This window comes from Astyanax mexicanus, chromosome 14 (assembly GCF_023375975.1).
Source record: "Astyanax mexicanus isolate ESR-SI-001 chromosome 14, AstMex3_surface, whole genome shotgun sequence".
NCBI lineage: Eukaryota > Metazoa > Chordata > Actinopteri > Characiformes > Acestrorhamphidae > Astyanax > Astyanax mexicanus.
Window position 1 is genome coordinate 47,889,839 of NC_064421.1, and position 25,982 is coordinate 47,915,820.

Here is a 25,982-nt window from a genome sequence, read left to right on the forward strand (position 1 = left end):
CCAGTCCTCAGAGAGGAAAAACCATCTGCTGCTTATTGAATGCTAAGAAGATCACAAATATATATTTTAAGTCATATTCTTTTCAGATTATACTGTGTGTATTAGGCCAATGTAGAACTATTATCTCTTTATTATAGACTATATTTCACATTAAACATTATATATATATATAATATATAATAGGAACTAGACATATATACAAATATATGTTCCAAAATTCCAAAATCCTCACAACCAAGCTTTTTACAATCCAATTTATCATTTATCCATTTTATCTCCCCTCAAACATACAATTGTGTACTATTATTTTAATTGACACCACTAAAATACATATAATTTGCATTTTACATTTCTTACATTCATTCTTTTATTTACATTTAAATATCTATACAAATCTGTGTCTGAATAAAAACAAAAGCGATTAATCGTAGTTTATCACAGAATTCTGTTGTGATTAACCAGATTATTTTTTTTAATTGATGGACACAGCTAGTTAGAAACTAATCTTTTAGTATGAGGTAACTGAGATTAGTATTTTAGTGTGAAGTAATAGTTTGAGATAATAGTATTTCACAATAAGGTGACATGTTAGAAAATAATCTTGTACTTTGAGAGATAATAGTCTTTCAGTGTAAGATAATGGGTTTTTGGTGTGAAGTAACAGTGAGATAATGGTTATTCAATGTGAGATAATGTGAGGTAATTGTCTTTTAGTGTTGACACTCTAATAAGAGTATTTCACTTTAAGGTAACAAATTAATAATAATAATAATAATAATAATAATTTATTGTAATAGTCTTGAGCTGTGTGAGTTAATAGTATATTAGTATATAATTATATATTATAATGTGGATCAGATATTCCAACTATATTTTAATTTCATTGTTGAAGCATTCATCTCTTACTTTGTAAAGATTTAATTTTCTCCCAGCTTTGGCTAAAATTGTTTTAAAACTAAATAAAAAAAAAAACCCTAAATATTTATTTTCTATTTTTTATATATATATTTTTAAATCCACTTAGATGAGTTTCTCTCTCAAATGGCACTGTGTCCTTTCCCTCAACCCTGCATTCTTTCTCTCTAATGTGATTCTTCCTCTCCAGCTGTATTTTCTCCCTCTCTCCGTCTTCTTGCCCCAAAGACCTTAAATAAACCTCAGCAGTGCAGACGGATACCCGTACCCACATGCACACATTCTCCGGCTGCATGAATGAAGCTTTTATGTTGCTAATGAAAACAAGAAATGGCAGATAATTGTAAGCATGCAGTAAATTATATGTTGGTGTTTGTTGTTTGAAATGGGTCTTCCTATCTTTCATTCATTCAGAGACAACCTGTGTTTACTCTCTCTGAGTAAAGAGCCTTTAACTTCAAAGGCTCAACGAGAATGCTCTGGGTTTTTAATAAATTGCATAATTTTATTTAAATAAATATATAATATGTTTGTTCAGATAAGTGTTCTTTAAGTTTTCTTAAATGTCTCATTCCATCGCTTTTTTTTTATTCATTTTAAAATGTCTAGTTGTGGTTTGTAGTATAAAGGAATGAATGCCATTTGAGATGTTTTTTTTTGTGTGTGAATAAAAAGGCTCAGGTGTTTCTGTTTAGCCCTGCTTTAAATCACTGAAGTGCTCTCTAAAGAAAGAGACAGGTTTTGGCTCTTACTCATTAATATTCATACATGCAAATATATATATATATATATATCGCTTCTGATTGGCTAACAGCACTGAGGCAGAAAACACTTATCTGGCTCCCCCACACTCAATTTTACACCTCTAAAAGTGAAAGGACAAAATGTTTTCAGAGATTTTCAGCCTTAGTTATGAAGATACAGCACTGAGTTGTGTGATTCTGTGTTCACCACGTCGAAGCCCCAGAGCCTATATACACGCTATATCATAAAATCTGACTCTAACGGCGCCTGTTTTGATCAGTGTTTTGTCGAGTTGTGTTATCTCGTCAAACTGTGCTTCCCTATTGTATATTAAGGTCTCTGTAAAACACAGAATCAACCGGAGATCCGATTTAAACCTATATTTACTTACACAAGATTTGTGGTAAGCTCCTCCTGTGGGAGGTCCTGAGCCGAGGCGGGCGGGGCCGTGACGTCACTGATTGACGTCAACATTTTCTGATCATCTCTCTGATCAACACGTATTTCTGAGGGTTTTCTTTTACTAGCTTTTACAGCATCATATACAACTCAGAGAGACCTGCTGTATTTCAAAAACAACAAGAAAAAGTGGATTCTAGCAGATTAAGACCTTTAAAAATCTTAAAGTTTTCTTTCTGAAAGAACCGCTTAATTGACTGATTATAATCACTATTATCTCACTATTACAAACCGATAATGTCTGCGTACTTCTTTGTTAAAGAGCAGAATAATTTGTTCTTCTTCTAAAGGCTCATATAATATAATTGTCTGGTAATAGTATCTCAGTATGACGGTGTTTGACACTCACACTTCTGTTTCACCTGCAGCGGATTCCACCGGCACACACTCTCTATACACGGCGTACAAGGACTATGAGATCATGTTTCACGTGTCGACCATGTTGCCCTACACTCCGAACAACAAGCAGCAGGTTAGGCAGCATTTCTCCTTTCTAAAGTACCGTGCTCATTGTGTAATTTGAAATTTGCCAAGATGAGTGGTTAAAAAAATGAAGAACATTTTCTCACAAAGTTGCATATTGCTTTAAAACAGGGGTTCTTTACCTGGGTGTCATGTCTTCCAAGGTGATCTTATTTCTTGCGGGTAGCGAGATTTATGCTAATTAAGGGTGTTTCTCTGCTCAAAATGTTAGGATAATGTTTGCATCTGATTCTTCTGAGTTGACTTTTCAACTCAACTTGATTCAGGTTAATTTATGCTTAAGTTATTGGTCTGTATGTAGAGGTTCGCTTAAAAATAAGTGCTTTTTGAAAAGTGGAAATATAGCCAGGAATGCAAAAGGTAATGTGCAGAAATGGCCAATTCTCTATTAATTAAAATTTTAATATTTTCTGCACGGACATATCTAATACATAAATCATCATCAAGAATCATTTGAAATATTTTTAAGCTCTATTAAGATGGAATGTGTGGAAAATATTTGTGCTACAATTCAGGTCCAACTATCACAGTAAGTGAGTGAATTATATAATTATCGTTCTTGTATTTTTAGAAACTAGTACTGGTACTGCCACTCATTGGTTTTGTGAATGGAGGTGGGGTTGCAAAATATTTTGAACCTTAAAAAGGATTGCACAGTTAAAATAAATAAATAAAAAAGGATGGGAACCCCTGCCTTAAAATAGTGCCTTAAATGTGTGAGGTTATATCATTTAAATATAATGTGAATACATTTTTATTTTGAGAGAATTGTAATGCAAATGTATTTCACTTTTTGAGAGGTGTTGATGTAATAGTTTTCCAGTATGAAGTAATTTTTTAAGATAATAGGCTTTAATTGTAGGGTGATGTGTGAGGTGTTGAGGTAGCAGTCTTTAAATGTGAGGTTATAATCTTAAAGTGTAAAGTAATAAATCAGCTTTTCATATGAGATATGAGAAATATGTGAGGTAATGTTCTTTCAATGACAGTTTTTCTTTTTGTGTGCAGTTGTTGAGGAAAAGGCACATTGGGAACGATATTGTCACCATCGTCTTTCAGGAGCCGGGTGCTCATCCCTTCACACCTAAAAACATCCGCTCACATTTCCAGCATGTCTTCATCATCGTCCGAGTCCACAACCCCTGCTCGGACAACACCTGTTATAGGTAACGTCATATTCCATACCAGATTATATTCTTTGACTAATTAAAATCTTATATGAAGGGAATGTTTGTGGTGAAATCACTTAACATACATATTATATTATACCATAATACAAACAAGCTAAATCATGGTTAACGTCTGGTCTTCAACCAGCCAAAACGGGCACATGTCACCCCGCTGCTCATTGAGCTCCACTGGCTACCAGTTGATGCTCGCATCAAATTCAAAGCTCTTACAATCGCCTACAAGGTGATACAGAACAGCTCCTTCCTACCTGCACTCACTCCTGAAGGCTTACGCTACCTCCCGGCCGCTGCGCTCCTCCAGTGAACGTCGCCTCGCTTTACCAAACAAACATTCACACAAAGCAATCCAGACTGTTCTCATACAGAGTTCCCCAATGGTGGAACAAACTACCTTCCACTACCAGATCAGGAGAATCTCTCGCTATCTTTAAGAAACTCCTGAAGACAGAGCTCTTCAAAGAGCACTTACTCTCCTAACACCTCTAACTAACTACCTTCTACTACCAGATCAGGAGAATCTCTCACTATCTTTAAGAAACTCCTGAAGACAGAGCTCTTCAAAGAGCTCTTACTCTCCTAACACCTCTAACTAACTACCTTCTACTACCAGATCAGGAGAATCTCTCGCTATCTTTAAGAAACTCCTGAAGACAGAGCTCTTCAAAGAGCACTTACTCTCCTAACACCTCTAACTAACTACCTTCCACTACCAGATCAGGAGAATCTCTCACTATCTTTAATAAACTCCTGAAGACAGAGCTCTTCAAAGAGCTCTTACTCTCCTAACACCTCTAACTAACTACCATCTACTACCAGATCAGGAGAATCTCTCACTATCTTTAATAAACTCCTGAAGACAGAGCTCTTCAAAGAGTACTTACTCTCTTAACACCTCTAACACACTAACTACTTCTAACCTCATTTCCTTCTTCCCCTCCTTCACTCCTCTATCCTATTACTCCCCTTTGTCCTCCTTTTATCCCTATCCAAAGTTGTTTTACCTTTAAACTTATTTTACATTGTGCTTGACTATTGTAAGTCGCTTTGGACAAAAACGTCTGCCAAATGTAATGTAATGTAATGTAATGTAATGTAATGTAACTGTGATACAGATCCCACAGTCAGAAGAAGTCTGATAACTAATCCTGCCAAATTAAAACCTCTGCTTTTGTGCCTTAGCAATAGTAACAGTGACAGTAATAGTAATGCTTATTATACAGTTAGTGTCATTAAGTGTTTTGTAAACATTTGCAGAATTATTGCATTCATCTGTATTTGTGCATTATTTGTAGATTTATATTAAACTTCAGTATCACAGCTAGTGCACGGGTTGTGGGTCACGAACACGTGTCTGAATGAGTTAGGCCATGACAAGCCACTTCAGAAGCTCTCTATAGGCGATGCTCATATACAGTCCTCTTTACAGTGTGTGTGTGTGTATGAGTATATATTTATATATTTACCATTCTAACAATGCTTGACTGAGAGATTACTCTTTGAATTGATTCCTAATATGATGAAGGCGCTGATTCAGCTTGTGCTCTTTTGCTTCAGTTCTTTCTCTTTTTTTATTTGTTACGTTGTTTTTTTTTCACCTTTATTCTTAAGATTTTTTTATGTGCATGGTTCGTATGGGTGCTTAAAATCCTGGAAAATGCTTGAATTTTAACATTCTGTTTTCCAGGCCTGGAAAGTTCTGGAATTTTGGAGAAAATGCTTAAAAGTCTAACTGAATTACTTTGCAATAAATAACTATATAACTTAATAAATTAACTTAAAGAAAAATATTGCAGAGCATAAAATAAAAATACTTTTAATTTTTCTTCTCCGTCTGCTATTACCAAACACAATTCTAGTTGTGTTCACAAACGTAATACCATCTCTTACACTGTGACAAAAAGCAAATCAATAATTTTGAGTATATTTTGAGTATATGTATGTATAAATGCTCTTAACTCGTCCTGAATTTGACATATACTACAGTAACTCAATCAGTGGTGAAGAACATTGGTATTTAAATAGTGTGAAACTGACACCAATAAATTCATAATTCCTGCTATATGTATTTTCGGTAGTATAGTTGCTGCGATATATACTGATTATTGCTGAATCGCAGTTTTGAGATTTATCACCGTTATTATTAATTTACCACAGCTGAAAGGTGCTGGAAAAACTTTTAAAATGGGTCTTAAAAGTGCTTGAATTTTACCTTGGAAAAGGTGTATAAACCCTGTATGTGCAAAGGCTGGAGATGTTAAAAGGGTTTTTTGGAGTTTCTGCAAGTAGTGCATCTAAAAGGGGTTGGACACGTGTGCATGTACCCATGTGCACACACATGCAGCACTCCTGCACTTTCCGGTCCTTCTTTCCTTCTTTCGTCCTTTAGTTCTTTCGCTCTCTCGTTCTTTGGTTTGCCTGCAGGCAGCTGAGATGGAGCAGTCAGTCTGAAGAAGTTAGTGTGGCAGGACTCTCCCGGATAGCCCCCCCCCCCTCCACCTCTTATTCCTCCTCCTCCTCACGCTCATCCAGTCAGTTTTTCACCAGTGCATCGAGCTCCCTGCTCACATTACTGCTCAGCTCTCTCCCATGCTGCACACACACACACACACACACACACACACGTGCACACTCGTGCACACACACCTGCTTTTGGGACTCTGCTTTTGTCTCTCTTGTCACACTTTAATAGTGTTGATTTATTTGGGAGCTTGTGGTAGGAGAGCATTCGTCAGCAGCAGACACTGTTTTGGAAGTTTTTTTATTATTTATTATTTTTATTTTTTTGGACTCTTTCTCTCATCCTCCTCCTCCTCCTCTTTTTTTCTTCTTCTTCTTCCTCCACGTAGGTACTGAGAACACACTGCTGGAGAGCAATCTGGATTGTGTAGCGCCCCACAGGACACAGTGGAGCTAATTGGATTCTCATAAAAGAGACCAGGAGACCTTTTTAAAATCTTCAATTTATCGTTTTCCCTTTTTTTTCCATTATTGGAAGCAATGCATCCAGCACTTTCCCACCGTTTCACTGCGTTCGGCCGTTCGGGACTCTCTGATTGAATTTGTTCTCGCCTGGATTAAGAGGAGGGGAAAGTGGGAGCATGTTCTGAAATAACCTCAGAGTCGTGGAGGACCTCAGAGGCAGCTTCAGCAGCAGGAAGGAAAACAATAGCGATTGCCTTCGAGCTACAATTGTCCTCGGCTTGGCTTCAGTCCACTAGCCGTCCCCCAGGCATCACTCGTCCCTCTGAACCACCACTCATCACTCTGCTCATCCCCGAGGTGCGGATTAACCAAGAACTACAGCTCCTGGATATAAACCCTGGTCTTTATTCCTCGTTTATTGTGTTGGCTCGCGAATTTCGTCAGAAGCTGACCTCTCTGCGGGAGCTCTTTCCAAAAACAGATTTTTGGATTTTTTTTAGGCTTTCCATTGTTTGTTTGAATGCGTATTTGGATTGTGCTTAATATTGAGAAACGGTTCAAGAGGTTATCCATCAGAGATGAGTGTACAGCTCTGGAAAATGAAGAGAGCATGTTTGAGTAAAATGAACATTGTTGTTTTATTCTATAAACTACAGACAACATTTCTCCCAAATTCCAAATAAAAATATTCTCATTTAGAGCATTTATTTACAGAAAATGAGAAATGACTGAAATAACAAAAAAGATGCAGAGCTTTCAGACCTCAAATAATGCAAAGAAAACAAGTTCATATTCATAAAGTTTTAAGAGCTCAGAAATAATCAATATTTGGTGGAATAACCCTGGTTGGTTTTTAATCACAGTTTTTTTTCATGCATCTTGGCATCATGTTCTCCTCCACCAGTCTTACACACTGCTTTTGGATAACTTTATGCTGCTTTACTCCTGGTGCAAAAAATTAAGCAAAAATTCCACCAAATATTGATTATTTCTGAACTCTTAAAACTTTATAAATATGAACTTGTTTTCTTTGCATTATTTGAGGTCTGAAAGCTCTGCATCTTTTTTTGTTATTTCAGTCATTTCTCATTTTCTGTAAATAAATGCTCTGAATGAGAATATTTTTATTTGGAATTTGGGAGAAATGTTGTCTGTAGTTTATAGAATAAAACAACAATGTTCATTTTACTCAAACATAAACCTATAAATAGTAAAATCAGAGAAACTGATTCAGAAACTGAAGCTCTCTTACTTCCAGAGCTGTATACTGTACTTTAAGAGTGGCAGCAGTGCTGGATGATGATTCTGCGTGACTGTTCTGACAGATAATCTGAGCATTATTCAGAGGAGTGTGCAGCAGCACTGAATCTCTCTACAACGCTCGGCTAGTTTGGCTGAAAATGCCGAGCTCCCGTTTGAGTGCACATGTCACTAGCAGTAAAGGTCTTGAATGGGTGACTTGCCTTCACAGACTGTAGTAGGTCAGGATTTTTTTTATAGCAATGTTAACACTTCTGCAGCTGAGTGTTGCCTCTGAGCTCATTTATCAGTATTTTTTGCACTATAATCTGCACTTAAAATCCTTTAATTTCCCCAAAAATCATCAGAGCTCCTTATAATCCGGTGCTCATTATGTATGAATTCTATCAGTCAGGTATTAAGGAGCAGTAAAGACACTCCACTGAAGTACAGAGTTATACAGGAGATTCAGTTTAGTTCTCCAGCACTGAGACTGGAGCAGCATTAGCATTAGCTGCTAACCACAGCACTGGATTACCACTGAGGAACCCTGGATTACCAGAACACTCAGGGTTCCTCAGTCTAGTGCTATTGAGTGCAATTTGCGTCCTGCTAGCTCTGCGGTTAGCGGGTAATGCTAATGCTGCTGCACCCAGCCTTAGTGCTGGAGAAACTTGAATCTGAAAACTCACCCTCAGACAAAATATGTACTGTAGATAAACAAAAGTGATTTACTCACCCAAAAAACAGTTTTCTGGAGAGAAATCTGTGTAGATTAACATCCAGCACTCGTTCCATTTAAAAAAAAAAGGAAAATATATATATATTTTTTTCAAGAATTACAGTTTTGTTTACTTAGGTGCTTCTCCCAGCTTCCCTATTAGAAGGGAAACATGGCGACACCCTTGCTCACTTCGATGTAGGCATCCTTACTAGTGTCGCTTAATGTGCCTTATAATCTGATGCACCCCAGCTTGTTTAATAGCCCTGTTTTGCTTCAGAACTTAAGTCTAAAAGTTTGTGTCAGAAGCTGGAACACGTGAAGCTGTGTTGAACAGCAGGATGTTAGTATGGGACTGAGATCCACAGCTGTCCACCATTCCTCCTTTTTCCTCTGTCTCTCTCTCTCTCTCTCTCCCCCAGTCTTGCTATGAAACCATTGGCTGTACTGAAACTTGATTGGTGTATTTTTGCTGTGTCTCCGTGCTCCTGCTCCCCGGGGCCGTAGCTGAAGTTAGATTTGGGAAGGAACGGGTTGTAACCTAAGCTGAACCCCGGCCGCGGGAGAGCTCACACCCTCCTTTTGTGTTCTGGTCAAGAAAAGGCTTATCCAGAACAATAGCTGAAGGAATATTCTCCACTTTAAAATACTGGATTTCTTGCTTTTCCTCGCTCTGACCTCTCTAGCTCACTATCCTGAGGGCAGATCCACTCAGCCTACTTCTATTGTCCCGCTGAGAAGCACCACACACAAGAAACCTGAGTAAATGGCTTTTGCACGGGTGTGTGTGTGTGTGTGTGTGTGTACTTGAATTAAGTACTCAAAACTCTATAGCTGCAGACTGAGGTCATAAACTTTTAACATCAATAAATATAAGGATTAATTAACATTTTAACTTTTACAGAACGGTAGGAAATGCAGTGTTTGCTAGGTTATATGGTGGAACTAAACTTCAGTATTTAACAGTGTAAGTCAGTAGGGGTGGGCGATATGGCCCTAAAATAATATCACGATATTTCATGCTATTTTTGCTATAGCGATACTCTTGGCAATATGACAAAACAGTGAATTAATAAAAAATATTTCTTCAAGAACACAACATTAGGATTTTATCATTGCATACAATATATGGCACACGTGATAATTAGGGGTGGGTGATATGGCACCAAATTTTAAGGTTATAATTTCATTCACGATATTCAAAAATGTTGATGTTAATGCTATAGTTCAAAAAGATTTGGCTTGGTTAAACTTTGGCTTAACCATAGAGTTGTGTACAAAAGCGTTCTGATACATGGTTGCTATGGAATCCAGGTCGTTGCCAAGTGGGTGCTGTGCTGTTACTATGGTTTACCAAGTGGTTGTTAAGGTGTGTGTTATCTGCTGCCTCTTCCTCTATCTGCTGCCTCCCCCTGTCCCCGTCCCCTAAATTGTCCATAAGTTTACGGACAATTTTGAATGGGTTCCTATGGAAATTAAAACGTCCATTTTAATAAAACCGTATGATAGACAGACAGACAGACAGACAGACAGACAGACAGACAGACAGACAGACAGACAGACAGACAGACAGACAGACAGACAGACACTTTATTTATCCCGAAGGAAATTTAGGGGGCTTTGTTGGACGATGTATCGTTCCAAAAATCACAAGGAACCTAATCAGCTACAGTTCGGTCAATTCTGCACTTTTTTGTGTTTCTACGTAAAAATCTGTGGGAGAAGATTAGATTAAATTACATTTTTGAGCGTAGAACAATAAGATGATTATGAAGAACAGTAAATTGGCTTTTCCAAGACAAATTAATTGGTGTTAATTGATGCAAATAATTTAATTTATTTGTTGTTAAAATGCACAATTTGTTTTCTTTTCTTCTTCTGCAGCGTTGCAGTCAGTCGCTCGGGTGATGTTCCATCTTTTGGTCCTGCCATCCCTAAAGACGTGACCTTACCCAAATCTACCGTCTTCAGAGATTTCCTCCTGACCAAACTCATCAACGCGGAAAACGCGGCTCACAAGTCGGATAAATTCGGCGCCATGGCGACTCGGACGCGGCAGGAGTACCTGCGGGACCTGGCCGAGCGTCACGTCACCAGCACCCCCGTGGAATCCTCCGGGAAGTTCCCCTTCAAAAAGAAGAAGGAGAGGAGTCGGCCGTACGGGGGGGCGGAGCTCCGCAGCCTGGGCGCCATCACCTGGGCGGTGCACGTGGAGGACCAGACCGCAGGTGCGGAGCGGGAGGGGCTTCTGGCCATCTCCAATGAGTTTGTGCTCATACTGGACCAGGAGGCCAAAGCTCTGGTGTTCAACTGCTCTGTGAGGGACGTGATTGGCTGGTCGTCGGGAAGCCCCGCCTCTATGAAGATTTATTACGAGCGAGGCGAGAACGTTTCACTGCGATCCATAAACAACAACACTGAGGATTTCAGCGAAGTCGTCAAGCGTCTGGAGGTCAGTGAGTCCCACCAAGCTTAGACCAGTTCATTCTGTCAAATGTACCAGTTTAAATGTATAATGATTAAAGGATATACAAAGGATATACATTACAAACTGTATACCGTATTTATTTTTACCGTATATTCTTTAATTTTCCCAAAAATCATTGGTGCACCTTATAATCCGGTGCATCTAATGTATTAATTTGAGCATTATAAGGGTGAGTTTTCAGTGAAGTTTCTCCAGCACTAAGGCTAGGTGCAGCAGCATTAGCATTAGCCGCTAACCACAGCACTAGCTCTTTACCCATTCTCAGATGAGTATATTGGACTATAGTCTGTGTGTTAAAACAACATCTTAAAACAAGTTATGTGCGACAAACCGCTAGCTGATGGCACCCTGGGTTACCGAAACAATCAGGGTTCCTCAGTGTAGTGCTGTCGGTGCTAGCGCTGTGCTTAGTAGCTAATGCTAATGCTAATGCTGCTGCACCCAGCCTTAGTGCTGGAGAAAACTTCACTCTTAACTCACTCTTAGACACAAAAAATGGAAATCTAAGCTCACTGTAGATAAACGGAAGCGCTTTACTCACAAAATAAACAGTTTTACAGTTTTCAGGAGAAAAATCTGTGTAGATTAAAGTCCACTCGTTTGATTTTAAAAGAAAATGTTTTTTTAAGAAGCTTTCCCATTAAAAGGGAAACATGGTGATAAGCTTGCTTCTTATGTATGAAAATAGACCAGAAAATAGACGTTTTTTGGTAGTTCTCCTTATAACCCAAAAAAATACTATTTAAATACTATTTAAAAAGATTTTAAAATCTAAATAAAAATGTAATTGATGTAATAACTCATTTAGACTGAATCGATTTAAACACTCCTAGATTTACACTCTTAAAATTTGGTTTCATCACAGACATAAACACAGATTGCAGCAGGTGCTGGTGCTGCATGCTGGTGTGTGTTTGCTGTAATTTCTCAGTCGTGTGTTTTGTAAATGGCTGATGACCCCGCCCTCTCCTAAATAACACACTGTGATTTTTCAGTAGTGGTTTCAGATTAGTCACCTATCTGTCGTGTCTGCTGGTGCTCAGTAATGTTCACCTGTTTTGTTGCTGCTGCCTCTGCCCAGCTTTGATTGCTGTGTATGGCAACACAGTAATGGTGTGGTAGATAAATATATACACACACACACAGTGTTTTATCAGCAGTCTGGCACTGGAGCAGCTTAATGGCTCTCTGGTGTCATTTGATGCTCGTCAACACAGACCTTTTAATTAAAGGCAATTTTGAAGGCCAGCAAAACCACAGTGCCACTGGTTTAAACTGTGTTAAAGAATGTAGTTCTGTGTAGTTTTAATAGACATGAAGCTCTGAAAAAAATAGAATAATAGCTTTTTTTGCTAAAATCCTCTTTTTCTTGTTGTTTGTGAAATACAGTAGTTCTCTCTGAGTTGTTTATGATGCTGCACATGATGAAACTCTTCCTCATCCTCTTCCTCATTGTTCTGCAGCAGCTAGTAAAAGAAAATATTTAGAAAAACTAAACGAGTCGATCTGGAAAAGCACCGTGTCTACATCAACCCGTCAATTAGTATTCATGGCCCCGCCCACCTCAGCTCGGGACCGCCCACAGACAGAGCTGAAGCCGGGCAGTGACGCCATCTCGTCAGATAGGAGATAACTAACAGCGCTAGGAGCTAACAGCATGCAGTTCATTCCTGTGTTATTTATGCGAATAACACATCAGTGTTTATATACTTTACCCAGTAATGTTTCAGAGCTAAGAAACAAACAGTTAGAATTCGTCTATGGAGGAAAAACACCACCAGCCAAGTACAATTGAGATAGATAGGTGTATGTTTAGAACAGTTCTGTTTACACTATTCAAAAGTTGGGGTGGATTTTTTTTTCACTTTCTGGACCTGGACTACCCACCTCTGTGTGTAAGTAACTATATGTTTAAATAGGATCTCCAGTGGATTTGGTGTTTTACAGAGACTCTAAGACTAGGTCAGTATAGGCTAAACTGCACTTAGCAGGGCATTATTACACATGTTATAAAGTAACATATGACATTTCAAAGACTGTTATTAGTGTAAAAAACTCCTTATTTTAAAATGTTTCTAACTGCTCTGGTTTTGTTTGTTCCTCAGCTGGTGACTAAAGGCAGTCAGACGAAGGAGATGACCCTGCGCAGGAACTCTCTGGGACAGCTTGGCTTCCACGTGAACTTCGAGGGCATCGTGGCGGAGGTGGAGCCGTACGGATTCGCCTGGCAGGCAGGCCTGAGGCAAGGCAGCCGATTGGTGGAGATTTGCAAAGTGGCCGTGGCAACGCTCTCCCATGAGCAGATGATCGACCTCCTGCGCACCTCAGTCACTGTCCGAGTCGTCATCATCCCCCCGCACGACGACTCCACGCCACGCAGGTGAATCTCTACAAATACTGAATTTAATTCATAAAGTTATTCCAAGATCCCAAAATATTAATCACACAATTTTTAATTATCAAAATGTAATGTTTATAGCTCACCTTTCAAAGACATCTTTTAAACATGTGAGAGAATAATATATTAAATATGAATTTAAAACAAAAAGTCAGGAGCATTCATAAAAATGAGACAATTCTATTATTACACTCTTAATCAGCATATTTCTACTTTAACAGTAAAAATATATATTTTTTAATAATGGTCAAAACCAAACTAAATTTGACTTAATCATTAAAAAAAATTACAAATGTTTTGAAAATTAAATTAACCCTAACAAATTATCATAATACTAAATAACTTTTTATTTTGGTTTTATATATATATCAAGTGTGTGAGAGAAAAATATATTATATAAGTTTACATCGAGAAAAAAAGAAGCATTAATTACACATTAGAATTTTCTCATTTCCACACTAATAATCAGTTTTTATGTAACAAAATTTGACTGAATTATATTATATTATAAAAAATAAAATAAAATAAAAATAACCCTTATTAACCCAAAAGTCAATAATGTCGTATTTCGAAATAAATATTTGTGAAATAACTGTTTTTAATCACAGATTTCATGCATCTTGGCATCATGTTCTCCTCCACCAGTCTTACACACTGCTTTTGGATAACTTTATGCTGCTTTACTCCTGGTGCTAAAATTCAAGCAGTTCAGTTTGGTGGTTTGATGGTTTGTGATCATCCATCTTACTCTTGATTATATTCCAGAGGTATTTAATTTGGTAAAATTAAAGAAACGCTTCATTTATAACTGGTCTTTTTTTACAGAGCTGTATATTTTTGTTGAGTTCTAATGGTGTGTATAGAGGAAATTCAGTTTCCTGTCTTTCTGTGGTTTGGAGGAACTCATTCATGTGTTCTGTGTGGTTGGGGATCACTGATCTATTATTGGCTCTTGTTGTAAAGAGGATGTTCGGAGATCTACCACATGCCTCTGGTGGACTACAAAAACCACAAGGAGGGGATGCCCTACGAGTACAAGTTCCCCTTTCACAACAAAAACAACAAGTGGCCTCAGTCCACTGCTGCTCCCCAGACTCCTGCTCCCACTGCGCAGAAACGCAGCCTAACCCAGGGGGCGACGCTGAGCAAGACCCAGGCTTCAGACTACGCAAACCGCGGCTCCATCATTCCACGCAGCGTCTCCAGCGATGGACGTCCACTCAACCCTAAAAGGTACATCTCAAAAGCTTTAGGGAGATCAGCAGTTTAAAAGTTTGGGCACCCTTGATAATTTAGATGTTCATTATATTCCTTTATAAATAATTGATTGTTTGGATCAGCAAATAATGCAAAGAAAACAAGTTCATATTCATAAAGTTTTAAGAGTTCAGAAATAATCAATATTTGGTGGAATAACCCTGGTTGGTTTTTAATCACATTTTTTTTATGCATCTTGGCATCATGTTCTTTCTCCTCCACCAGTCTTACACACTGCTTTTGGATAACTTTATGCTGCTTTACTCCTGGTGCAAAAATTCAAGCAGTTCAGTTTGGTGGTTTGATAGCTTGTGATCATCCATCTTCCTCTTGATTGTATTCCAGAGGTTTTTAATTTGTTAAAATCAAAGAAACTCATCATTTTAATTGCTCTCTTATTTTTTTCCAGAGCTATATTTATTTTTTTTGCCCTGAAATTTTAAAATAAAACTTACAACTGCATTTAATCTGAGAACCCTGAGAGCATTTTATGTGGAAAGAAATGTATAATTATATTTGATAGATATGTTAACCACTAATACTCACAGTTTAAATTACAATATTCTGTGGAAAAATCGCAATTTGATTTTTTTGCCCAAATCGTGCAGCCCTAGGTAGGGCTAAGTATGGGAAAAATGGGATTGAGCCTTACAAAAACACAACGGTGTGAAGGTATTTCTTAAAGCCTGAATTCTGTTATCTCTGAGGTTTGCCATTGCATATCAGATTTAATACAGACCTTAAAAATATATGTTCTAGAAATTCTTTCCTACACAAGGGTTTTTATGCGTTTCCAAGCCCTACAGCTATTGCCTCGTCATTCTAGAGCTAACTGGGTAACTGGGGGAAACCCTGATGTCAAAGCAAAAAGATCCCAAAGAAAAAAGCAAAGCAAACACTCGCTTTTCATGTACAGATTAGAGGTTAAAGTGTTCTAATGAAACTGCACCTTTAAATTAGTGAACCTGTGCTTTGTAGTTCTTCCCAAATGCTCCTCTCCTCCCTGTAATAAACCCTGTTCCTCTGCTCCTGCGGTTCAGATTTTAAAGCTCTTCCTGAGCAGATTTCTGTATGATGCATCATGGTTGATCGTCAGGCTCAGAGGGTTTAATTGATGAGATTTTGCTGTATTTCTCCTGTAATGATCTGCTATGTCCTGCTATGATTTTCTCTCAGGTACTCTCCAGGCTCTGATAACTACGCTCTGGCTTGCTCCATCGTGATGGGCCGATCCCCGCACACTCGCAACTCCCCCAACAACCAATCATATTCCAGCGACTCCAGCTCCAGCTCCACACACTGGCGTCAAAAGTCCGTTCCTGATGGGTAGGTCCTACAATCAGAGCTGAAAAACAACTAAATTGTATTTTCTGTTTTCATTATTTTGTTTAAACTTAAAAAATGCATGAAAGTAGAATAAATATAAATATATATAAACAATATAAATTAATTCAGTACATTTTACATAGGTTGCGTTTGTGCTTTTTGATAAAAAGTTTTAATACAAAGTCAATTTGGAGCATTTTTTTAATCACTTGATCATGAAATTCTCATGAAAATGACCAAGATCAAGAGATCTTTGGTTCGAATCCTCTTTATGCAGCTTGCCATCAGCTGCCGGAGCCCAGAGAGAGCACAATTGGACTTGCTCTAGATGTCAGTTACGAAATGCAGAATGCATTAAATATGGAGAGTTACAAGGGCTACTGTTTTTTTTAATTGATATAAGAAAAGAGGAAGTGAATTGTAGATCCTTATGTCTCCTGAATTGGATCCATAATCTCTCAGGATCACATATTAGTATATAGCTGTCTAAATACAGACTTTTAGAGTTTATTTTTAGAGAATAATCTATTTTTCCCCTTTCCCTAGATATAATGCTAACCGCAGCTCCCCACTGATTTCTGAGCGGCAGAATATGAAAGATGGTGTGAGGGTTCCACCAACCTGGGCCAGAGTGGTGGAGGGAGAAGGATCCAGCAGGAGTTCAGGTAATCAGTGTTCACTGGCACTTAAGCTTCAACACATCCTATTCATTTCAATGGAGAGAGATGCGTTGCATGCTGGGTTGCATTGCATTGAATGCAGCTCCGCCCTCTGGCTAAAAAGTTCAGCAGAGCTCAACTTAAATGAATCCGGCGGTCGTGCTGCGTCCTGCAGTAAAAGTGCAGGATACAGTCCCATGTACATGTGCAAAAACATATGGTATATGCAAATGTGGTATATCCTTTTGTGGCTAATTATCATGGACTGAAGAAGTGAACAATGTTTGCATAAACTGTTCTGTGTTTCTTCATTATGAACAATAAGATTTTTCTTTTTTTGTGATTTTCTGTCCTTTGTGATTATAGATTCAACAAAAGCAAAGCCAGTCTTGAGCAACGCTGATCAGCATAGTGCAGCACTCTACCCCAACAACTCTAAGGTTTGTTGATTAACTGTTTTATATTTACGTTCTTATATTAACTAATATTAAATACTCTATCAACACTGCTCAGTTCTGACCCTGTTTGACCTCATGTTTATCCTGCAGAGCGACTCCACATCAATCAGCCAATCCAGCAGCAACACGCTCTCCAGCAACGCCTCCAGCTCCGCCCACAGCGATGAGAAGTGGTACGAAATAAGCGGGAGAACTGCGGCTCAGCCGGAGTCGGACCTCAACGGATTCACCGTCACTTACCTGCAGGGAGCTTCCGCCGACGGCCTCGCCGAAGCCCCGCCCTACGGGTCCGGCGGCAGGAGCTCGGACTGTGTTACGGTCAGCATCACCGCCAAACCCAGAGAGAAAGCCTCGGCTCAGTGGGGCGAGGTCACGTCTGCTGCAGCGATTCCTCCCAGTGCTTCAGACTCTCCCCTTCAATCAGACGCCCCCGAGAACCGGACCAGGAGCCCCCCGGCTCCAGACCCCAGCTCCCATACCCTCAGTGATGTAGCTTCTCATTCCAGGTACATTCTCACCTTCTCTCTGTTTGTTTCTTTATTTTTCAGCACTCAGTCGACAAACTTGGTGACACAATTCAACCTGCTTTAGTGTTGACAGCTCATTTTAAACTTCTTGTTTTAGGCTAAATATATATATTCAGGTGAAATTACCAGTGTTACAGTAATTTAACTGTGCTTAACAGTGTGGTAGCAAAATGTTTATACAGCATAAGTCAATGTCGTATATTTTAGCTTATGTAAACAGTTCTAGACACACAATAAGACGTATTGGCTGTAGGATTATGTGGTGTAACTGTCGGGTAAAATGCTGCTATTGTCTCTTTATTATCCCCCGCCGTACGCCGTCAGTTCCACATGTGCACCGCTCAGGCTCAGGCCGTTTCCACATCCAACAAGCTGCAGCTTGCTCTTGGCAGGATGTGCATGTTTCCTCCGTCTCTGAGAGACCAGAGACTGCACAAATTGGCCAGGAATGTGCAGCATGAGAAAAACTCGTCTTCTGAAGCCGTCCTGAACTCCGGTGACCTTCGGAGCTCTGCATCTGTCAGCTGAAGGAAAGAAAAAAGAACAGTTCTGTCCGAGGGTTTAAGGGTCAATACTGGATTTCACTTTTATGTTTCGCTTTTGAAGCATGCTTTTAGTGCTGGAGTTCAGAGCATACACTCAACCTGCCGTTATTGAACAGCAGTGGATCACTTGCTGCTGTAGGAACGCTCTATACTGGCAGCACTGGTACGGAAAATAAGATCATGTTTTCTGTTTCTGCTGCGTTCCAGGAGTGTTTTAACCCTGACAAATTTAAAATTATGAAGAATCAATACATTGTTGGAACCAATAAGCAAAGTTAAAATAAATAAAAATTGCTTAAATCAACATTATATAACATTTAACCATTAAAAAGAGACAGCTTCAAAATCATGCTAATGCTTCACTGCTCTGTTCAGGCTTGGAAAATTAACATCTTGTAACTGGTCTTATGGCGGATTAGGCAGGAAATGATTGAGTCGCCTGTCAGCTTGTCCAGAAGTGCATGTGTAAAGAGTATCCTTCAGGGGTGACTCCGGGACACTTTATCACTGTAGGAGTGGTTATAAAATTGTATTAAACCGCTGTTAAGATTTTTCCTCATTTATTTTTTTATAGTATTGTCGCTGCTGAATCTCTTAAAAATGAAGCCACAAGCTCGGCCAATTATTATAATTATAACTATTTTTGTTTTTTATTTTTGTATTTTGTACCAGACATTATTATACTCTTTAAAATTTAACATTAACAAAAAACATTTAATTATTATCAACATTTTTTGCACTATAAGGCGCACTGGATTATAAGGTGCAACACTATGCAGCGCTAGTAAGGAACAGTGGCTTAAAAAAAAAGTCAAACAGATATTCTGAGGGACTCTTAATGCTCCTCACAAGGATAGTGAAACCAAAAAGTGTGTGTGTGTGTTTAGCAAAGGAAAGAGAATGATTGTATTGATGTTACATTGTGCTTAGTCACTCTCTCGCGCTCTCTCTCTCTCTCTCTCCTTCGCTCTCCCTTTCTCTCTCTCTCTTTCTCTCTCTCTCTCTATTCAATTCAAAGAAGCTTTATTGACCATAGTTAATTACAATATTGCTAAAGCATGAATTAATTTAGTAAATGATTAATTGAGAAAAAAAGAACAACAATTGATTAATTATAATATAATATATACATAAACAGTTCGTTAAGGTTAAATAGACATTAATTCTCATTGTAATTGATATGATGATGTTTGGATATCTGTGTAGATTATTTTAAGAAATATGATTTATATGATTATTTCTGTATTAGAATCTGGTGTTATGGTGTGTTTATAACTGAACTAACTAATCTCTCTCTCCCTTGCTCCCTCTCTCTCTCTCTCCTTCTCTCTCTCCTCCTCTCTCTCTATCTATCTATCTCCATCTCTCTTTCTCTCTCTCTTTTTATCGCTTTTTATCTCTCTATCTTTCTTTATCTCTCTCTATCTCTCTATCTTTCTTTATCTCTCTCTATCTCTCCCTTCCTCTCTCTCTCTCTCTCTCTCTGTCTTTATCTCTCTCTATCTCTCTCTCTTAATCTTTCTTTATCTCTCTCTCTATCTCTCCCTTCCTCTCTCTCTCTCTCTCTCTCTCTCTCTCTATCTTTATCTCTCTCTATCTCTCTATCTCTCTCTCTTAATCTTTCTTTATCTCTCTCTATCTCTCCTTCGATCTTTCTTTATCTCTATCTCTCCTTCGATCTTTCTTTATCTCTCTCTCTCTCTCTCTCTCTCTCTCTCTCTCTCTCTCTCAGTACTCTGAGTTCTGTACACTCAGGCAGTCCGCTGAGCTCGACCCAGGAGGAGTTTGCCCCCTCCGCCTCCTCCCCCACCCATCCCTCGCTCTCTCCCGGCCCCAAGAGCTTCTACCCCCGCCAGGGAGCCACCAGCAAGTACCTGATTGGCTGGAAGAAACCCGGGAGCACCATCAACTCTGTGGATTTCGGTAACAGTCGCAAGTAAGTCAGTGAGGAGGAGAATCAGAGTCAGAGTGAGACTGCAGAGTGGAGTCTCTCTCACAGGCCAGCGGTTCTTAAAGTCATGGGAACCCATTGTGTTCCACATTTCTGTGGTTTTCCTGCACTTATACAGCTAATCCAGCTCAATCACAACTATTTACAATTACGTAATTGTAACTCTAACTGTGCATATCCTAAAATGCTGTTTACACTGTAGGCTTGTGTAGTTTCCTCTACTGAATGCAGCAGTGTATCATTTTACAACCAATATTTACAGCAAAATGTGTCAAACGTATTAAAATTCAAAGATTTAAGAATTCAAAAAGACTTCTATGACTATAGTCATTCACATCACATGTGGTACATGAGGTAGAACGAAATTATTTTCTCTTTCTTTGTTATAATAAGATAAATATAAAGATAAGATAAAATAAAATAGAATAAGATAGATATCAAGATACATACACACAATATAAAGGAGAGTAAGAAAGTAGCAGCAACATAGTTTACAATACTTCTGTAGAAGTTGAAGTGTCAACTCAAGCTTTTTTCTCTTTAAAAAAATAATAAAAGTACTGTTTAAAACTGCTTAAAGTATAAAAGTAAAAGTAATGTAAGGGGAAAAAATAAAGCCATTAAGAAGAAAAGCTTAGGCCACGCCCACAGTGCACTACTATTTTAGTTCTACTAAAATGTAGAATGAGAGTTCTGATAAAGCTGTCAGGTTTCCATCTAGTGGCCAGAGATGTGCATCACTCTGGGAAAAAAATTGAGATCGCTTCAGTTTCTGAATCAGTTTCTCTGATTTTGCTATTTATAGGTTTATGTTTGAGTAAAATGAACATTGTTGTTTTATTCTATAAACTACAGACAACATTTCTCCCAAATTCCAAATAAAAATATTGTAATTTAGAGCATTTATTTACAGAAAATGAGAAATGGCTGAAAAAACAAAAAAGATGTACTCATTTTAAATCAACATTTAATATATAAGAATAAAATATATATGTATAACAGAAAAATCTAAAATACCATAAAAAAATAAAAAATTATAAAATATAAAATATAAAATAAAAAGATAATAGTAAAAGTAAAGAAAGATAAGAAAGTATAAGATGAATAATAGAAATAAGAACATAAGAATGAAAATATAAAACATTTGAATAAAAAAAGTAATAATAAATAAAAAATAAATTAAATAAATTAAATGTTAAAATAAGAAAAAGATACACTAATAAAGAAAATAATTTAAAACACAGGTTTTCTGATGGTGATTAGAAACTACAAGTTTAAAATGATACAAAACAAAAATAAAATACTGACTTTATTATAGTGTGTACCCTTTTGTCATTTGACTATAGAATTTTCAAATAAAATAGAAATTTCTCCAGAAAAAAAAAAGCTTCTGCCCCAGATATTCTCCTGTTTAAACTCTGAGTGGGGCTCTGGGTGGTTTATGTGGTATGGCAGAGCTCTGCAGTTTTAGAGAGTGGGCTGATGTTTCCCTTCTTTCTGATTCAGGCGGCATCAGAGTGACGGGCATTTGGGCGGGCAGCCCCAGCTGAGGGCCACGATGAGGGTGAACCTGTCCCCTCAGCACGCGCCCAGATCTAATATAGAGGAGGATCTGAAGAAGCTCATCACTCTGGACAGTCCTCCTCCCTCCTGCAGCAAGGTGAGACACAGCTACAGACACTGTTATCTTTATCAGAGACAAACATTCCAGAAAATATCCTGATAAAGTTTTATTTTCTCTCACGGATGCAGTTCAAGTATGCAATGTATTGTTCTCTCTCTCTCTCTTATTCTGTTTCTTTCTCTTGCTCTGTCCTTCTCTCTCTACTTGATTCACTCTGTCCCCATTTTTTCTCTCTCTCGGTCTGCCTTGTTTTCCATCCTCTGTCTGTCTGTCTCTCTTTCTCTTTCTGTTTCTGCCTCACTGTATTCCTTCATTCCTTCCTGCCTCTCTCCATCTCTCTGTTTCTGTCTGTTTCTCTCTTTCTCTTTTTTTCTCTTCCTCCCTCCATCTGTCTGGCTGTCTCTCTCTCTCTCTCTTTCTTTCTCCTCTTACTCCCTGCCACATTGCCATCCTCCTCCCTCTCCGTCTCGTTCTCCCACTGTCTGCCTGCCTGCCTGTCTCTCTGTTTGACTGTCTGCCTGTCTCTTTCTCTGTCTGTTTCTGCCTCACTGTCTTCCATCTTCCCTTTCTCAATTTGTCTGTCTCTCTCTCTTTATCTCTTTTAATCTCCTCTCACTCCCTGTCTCACTGTTTCCCTTCGCCAATATGTCTGTCTGTCTGTCTCTCTGTCTGTCTCTCTCTTGTTCTCTTTCCTCTCAATCTCTGCCACACTGTCTTTTTCCCTCGATCTGTCCATCTGTCTGCCTTTCTGTCTGCCATTCTGTCTGACGGCCTGTCTCTCTCTCTCTGTTTCTGCCTCACTGTCTTCCTTCCCCCCCTTTCTCCATCTGTCTGTCTGTCTGTCTGTCTCTCTTTTTCTCTCTCCTGTCACTCCCTGCCACACTGTGTTCCTCCCTCCATCTCTCTGTCTCTGTCTGTTTCTCTCTCTCTTTTTCATTTTACTAGACACATCTATAGCTCATGCACTCTAAACATTCAGACACACAGTGTGACAGTGGGGTGTTGATATACATCAACACACTTTATACAATGTTCAGTAGCAGTTATTTTCTGACCTGCCTGTCTCTGCTGTCTCTCCACAGCCTTCTTTCTCCTCCTCCACGCCGTTCCCTCGCTCCCTGCAGCGCACCTTCTCAGACGAGAGCATCTTCAGTGTCCAGAGGGAGCCGCTGTCTGCTGCACAGAGTGACGGTCTGTTCGGTCACTCCACCATGCCCCGCTCGCCCACCAATCGCAGCGCTCCCCTGCGGCAGAACTCCTACACTCAGGGAGCCAAGTCTCTGGGTGAGCTGATCGATAGCTTTAAATCGATGCTTATTGATTTGCATATTTAGTTATGGATTAATAGACCTTTGAAGAACGTCATCCTGTAATATTAATCACTGCCACTTTAGGAACTCTGGAATAAGCAGCTTTATTCTATCTAAACAAATATTGGTTTCTCACTTCCAAATATTCCATGGTTTACATGCGTGCACTGTTTGATATGTGTACTGGTGATTTTAAGTTAATAAAAAATGTATAGTTTACATTTTTAGTCAGTTTAGTAACCAATTATTATCCTATAAGAAGCACAGGCTAGTACCATACAATATAAGACTTACAAACACATTTTTGAATCATGCTAAATTATGTTATATTGTTTTCTTCAATATTATACAGCTCTGGAAAAAAAATACACCACTTCAGTTTCTGACTTAGTTTCTCTGATTTTGCTATTTATAGGTTTATGTTTGAGTAAAATGAACATTGTTGTTTTATTCTATAAACTACAGACAATATTTCTCCCAAATTCCAAATAAAAATATTCTCATTTAGAGCATTTATTTACAGAAAATGAGAAATGTCTGAAATAACAAAAAAGATCTTGGCATCATGTTCTCCTCCACCAGTCTTACACACTGCTTTTGGATAACTTTATGCTGCTTTACTCCTGGTGCTAAAATTCAAGCCGTTTATCTTCCTCTTGATTACATTCCAGAGGTTTTCAATTTGGTAAAATCAAAGAAACTCATAGTTTTTTAAGTGCTCTCTTATTTTTTCCCAGAGCTGTAGATCTCTGGGGGGTTTGATTTGTACAAATACAATTCTTTCAATGTTGGCAGGTCTGAAAGTTATTTTAAAATATTGGGAAAACTTTTCTTTAACTTCCTCACTTTGCTAAATCTCGCTCTTTTCTGCTGTGGATATTTTGGTGAAGCTGCCAGTCCTGTGAAGTCAGTTGAGTTGGCGTGCTGTATACCTGCCTGTATTCATATTTCCACTGATATTCAGGGAAGATGGGTATGTACCGTGGAGCAGATCAGATTTAGAAGACTATTTTAGAAAACATTCATTTTTTCCACAGAGAAAAACAGCTTGGAAACGCTTGGAGTTCCCGATATAGATATAATGCAGACTACCTAATATAAAACCAGCTTCAGATCTCTCCAGTGTTTTGTGATGTGTGTGTTGCTGCCTGGATGGTTTTCTATAAGGAACCTGAACGCTGGATTTGTATCAGACTCAGTGTGAGGCTGTGGGATTTAGAGCGGTACACTCTGATGGTAATGATTATGTGGTTTAGAGGAGCTCTGTTATAATCCTGGCTGTCTGTGTAAAAGTACACAGTGTTTTAGTAAATTGGTGGAATCATATTTCTCCTGCTGCTAACAGACATCTAAAAGCTGCACTTAAAATCCTTTAATTTTCCCAAAAATGGTCAGTTCTCCTTATAATCCAGTGCTCCTTATGTATGAATTCTATCAGTCAGGTATTAAGGAGCAGTAAAGACACTCTGAACACTGAAGTACAGAGTTATACAGGAGATTCAGTTTAGTTCTCCAGCACTAAGGCTGGAGCAGTATTAGCATTAGCTGCTAACCACGCTAAGCGCTAGCTCACCTGCCATTCAGTGGTGAGTATATTAGACTCTAGCCTGAAACAAGCTATGTGAAAGCTGTATATTATGTAATCTAACGTGTTTTTTTTCTGCTCTTTCTCCTCTTTTCTCTCTTTTCAGGAGATCTCACCTCCACAGACGGCAGTGTTTTTGAGCAGGAGCCCCGCAGACCCCCCCTGCAGGAGCCCCCCCTCATCCCCCTCCCAGACGCCAGTACAGACAGTGGACTGGACTGGTCTGACCTGGTGGATGCAGCCAAAGCCTTTGAAGGTAATAATCTAATATCCACTTCTGTCTATTCTGGTCACACAGCCCAGACTACTACTGGTCTGGAGAACCCTGTAAATATAGAGGAAAACATACAACTTAATATAATAAACCGACTCACATTTACCAACAAACATCTTGATGATCTCCAGGACTTTGAGTAAATATTCTTTACAGGACTGACGAGACCTTAAGCTCAGAAGTACTTGGGTTCTGCAGCAGGACAATGACCCAAAGCACACAAACCTCTAAAGTTCACCTCTGAATGGCTTAAAAAAAATGGATGGTCTAGTTAAAGTCGTTATCAGTAAAGCTTGATTTGCAGTTGTGGCTGCTAAGAGTGGAACAATCAATTTATTAGATTTAGGGGAAAAACACTTTTTCACACAGGGTTAGATTGGTTTAGATTTTTTTTTTTTTTGCTTTAATAGATAAAATGATTATTTAAAAAGTGTTTTTTTATATTTACTCTGGTTATCTTTGTCTGATATTAAAGTTTGTTTGATGATATAAAGATTTGTCTCAGCAGCTGAAGTTGATTTTTATGTTTATGTTTGGGTCTGTAGTTCAGAGGGCTACGTTCTTGGCAGCCAAAGATGCCGGTTGCAGGTCCGAGGCGTTAACCACTAGCTCCCAGAAGGCCGAGCTGCAGACTGCCCCACAACAACACGTCTCACCCAGGTACATGCCTGTCCTCTGCTTCTACCTTTCAGATATCATCTACACACATCTTCATTTTTTACTTATCAATCATTCCTATATCATATTCTACTACTGCAACTTAAAAATATATATATATATATATATTGTTGATGATTATGAAGTTTACAGCCAAAGAAAACCCAAAATTCACTGTTTCAGAAAATTAGAATATTATATAAGACCAATTAGTACTTTTGGAGCAGTGTGGGGAGTGTGCCAAGTCCTG

At 38.6% G+C, this 25,982-nt stretch overlaps 1 protein-coding gene across 5 annotated transcripts in view; it reads left to right on the forward strand.

The window, feature by feature from the left end:
- The window catches only part of LOC103042803 (signal-induced proliferation-associated 1-like protein 1), a 65,329-nt gene that overhangs the window by 34,642 nt on the left and 4,705 nt on the right, over positions 1–25,982 (forward strand). For 4 of the 5 annotated variants that reach the window (XR_007424044.1, XR_007424045.1, XM_049463624.1 and 1 more), the window contains exons 6-19: positions 2,487–2,590; positions 3,610–3,767; positions 10,558–11,125; positions 13,267–13,541; positions 14,523–14,792; positions 15,993–16,142; positions 16,689–16,807; positions 17,168–17,241; positions 17,350–17,765; positions 20,064–20,267; positions 21,789–21,942; positions 22,989–23,190; positions 24,908–25,057; positions 25,621–25,735. Coding sequence is in view for 3 of the 5 variants with exons in the window: in XM_049463624.1 (XP_049319581.1) it covers positions 2,487–2,590; positions 3,610–3,767; positions 10,558–11,125; positions 13,267–13,541; positions 14,523–14,792; positions 15,993–16,142; positions 16,689–16,807; positions 17,168–17,241; positions 17,350–17,765; positions 20,064–20,267; positions 21,789–21,942; positions 22,989–23,190; positions 24,908–25,057; positions 25,621–25,735 (2,959 nt within the window). In the remaining 2 variants the exon portion in view is untranslated. The remainder of the gene's footprint in view (positions 1–2,486; positions 2,591–3,609; positions 3,768–10,557; positions 11,126–13,266; positions 13,542–14,522; positions 14,793–15,992; positions 16,143–16,688; positions 16,808–17,167; positions 17,242–17,349; positions 17,766–20,063; positions 20,268–21,788; positions 21,943–22,988; positions 23,191–24,907; positions 25,058–25,620; positions 25,736–25,982) is intronic. The other variant, XM_022672566.2, reaches the window with a different exon arrangement.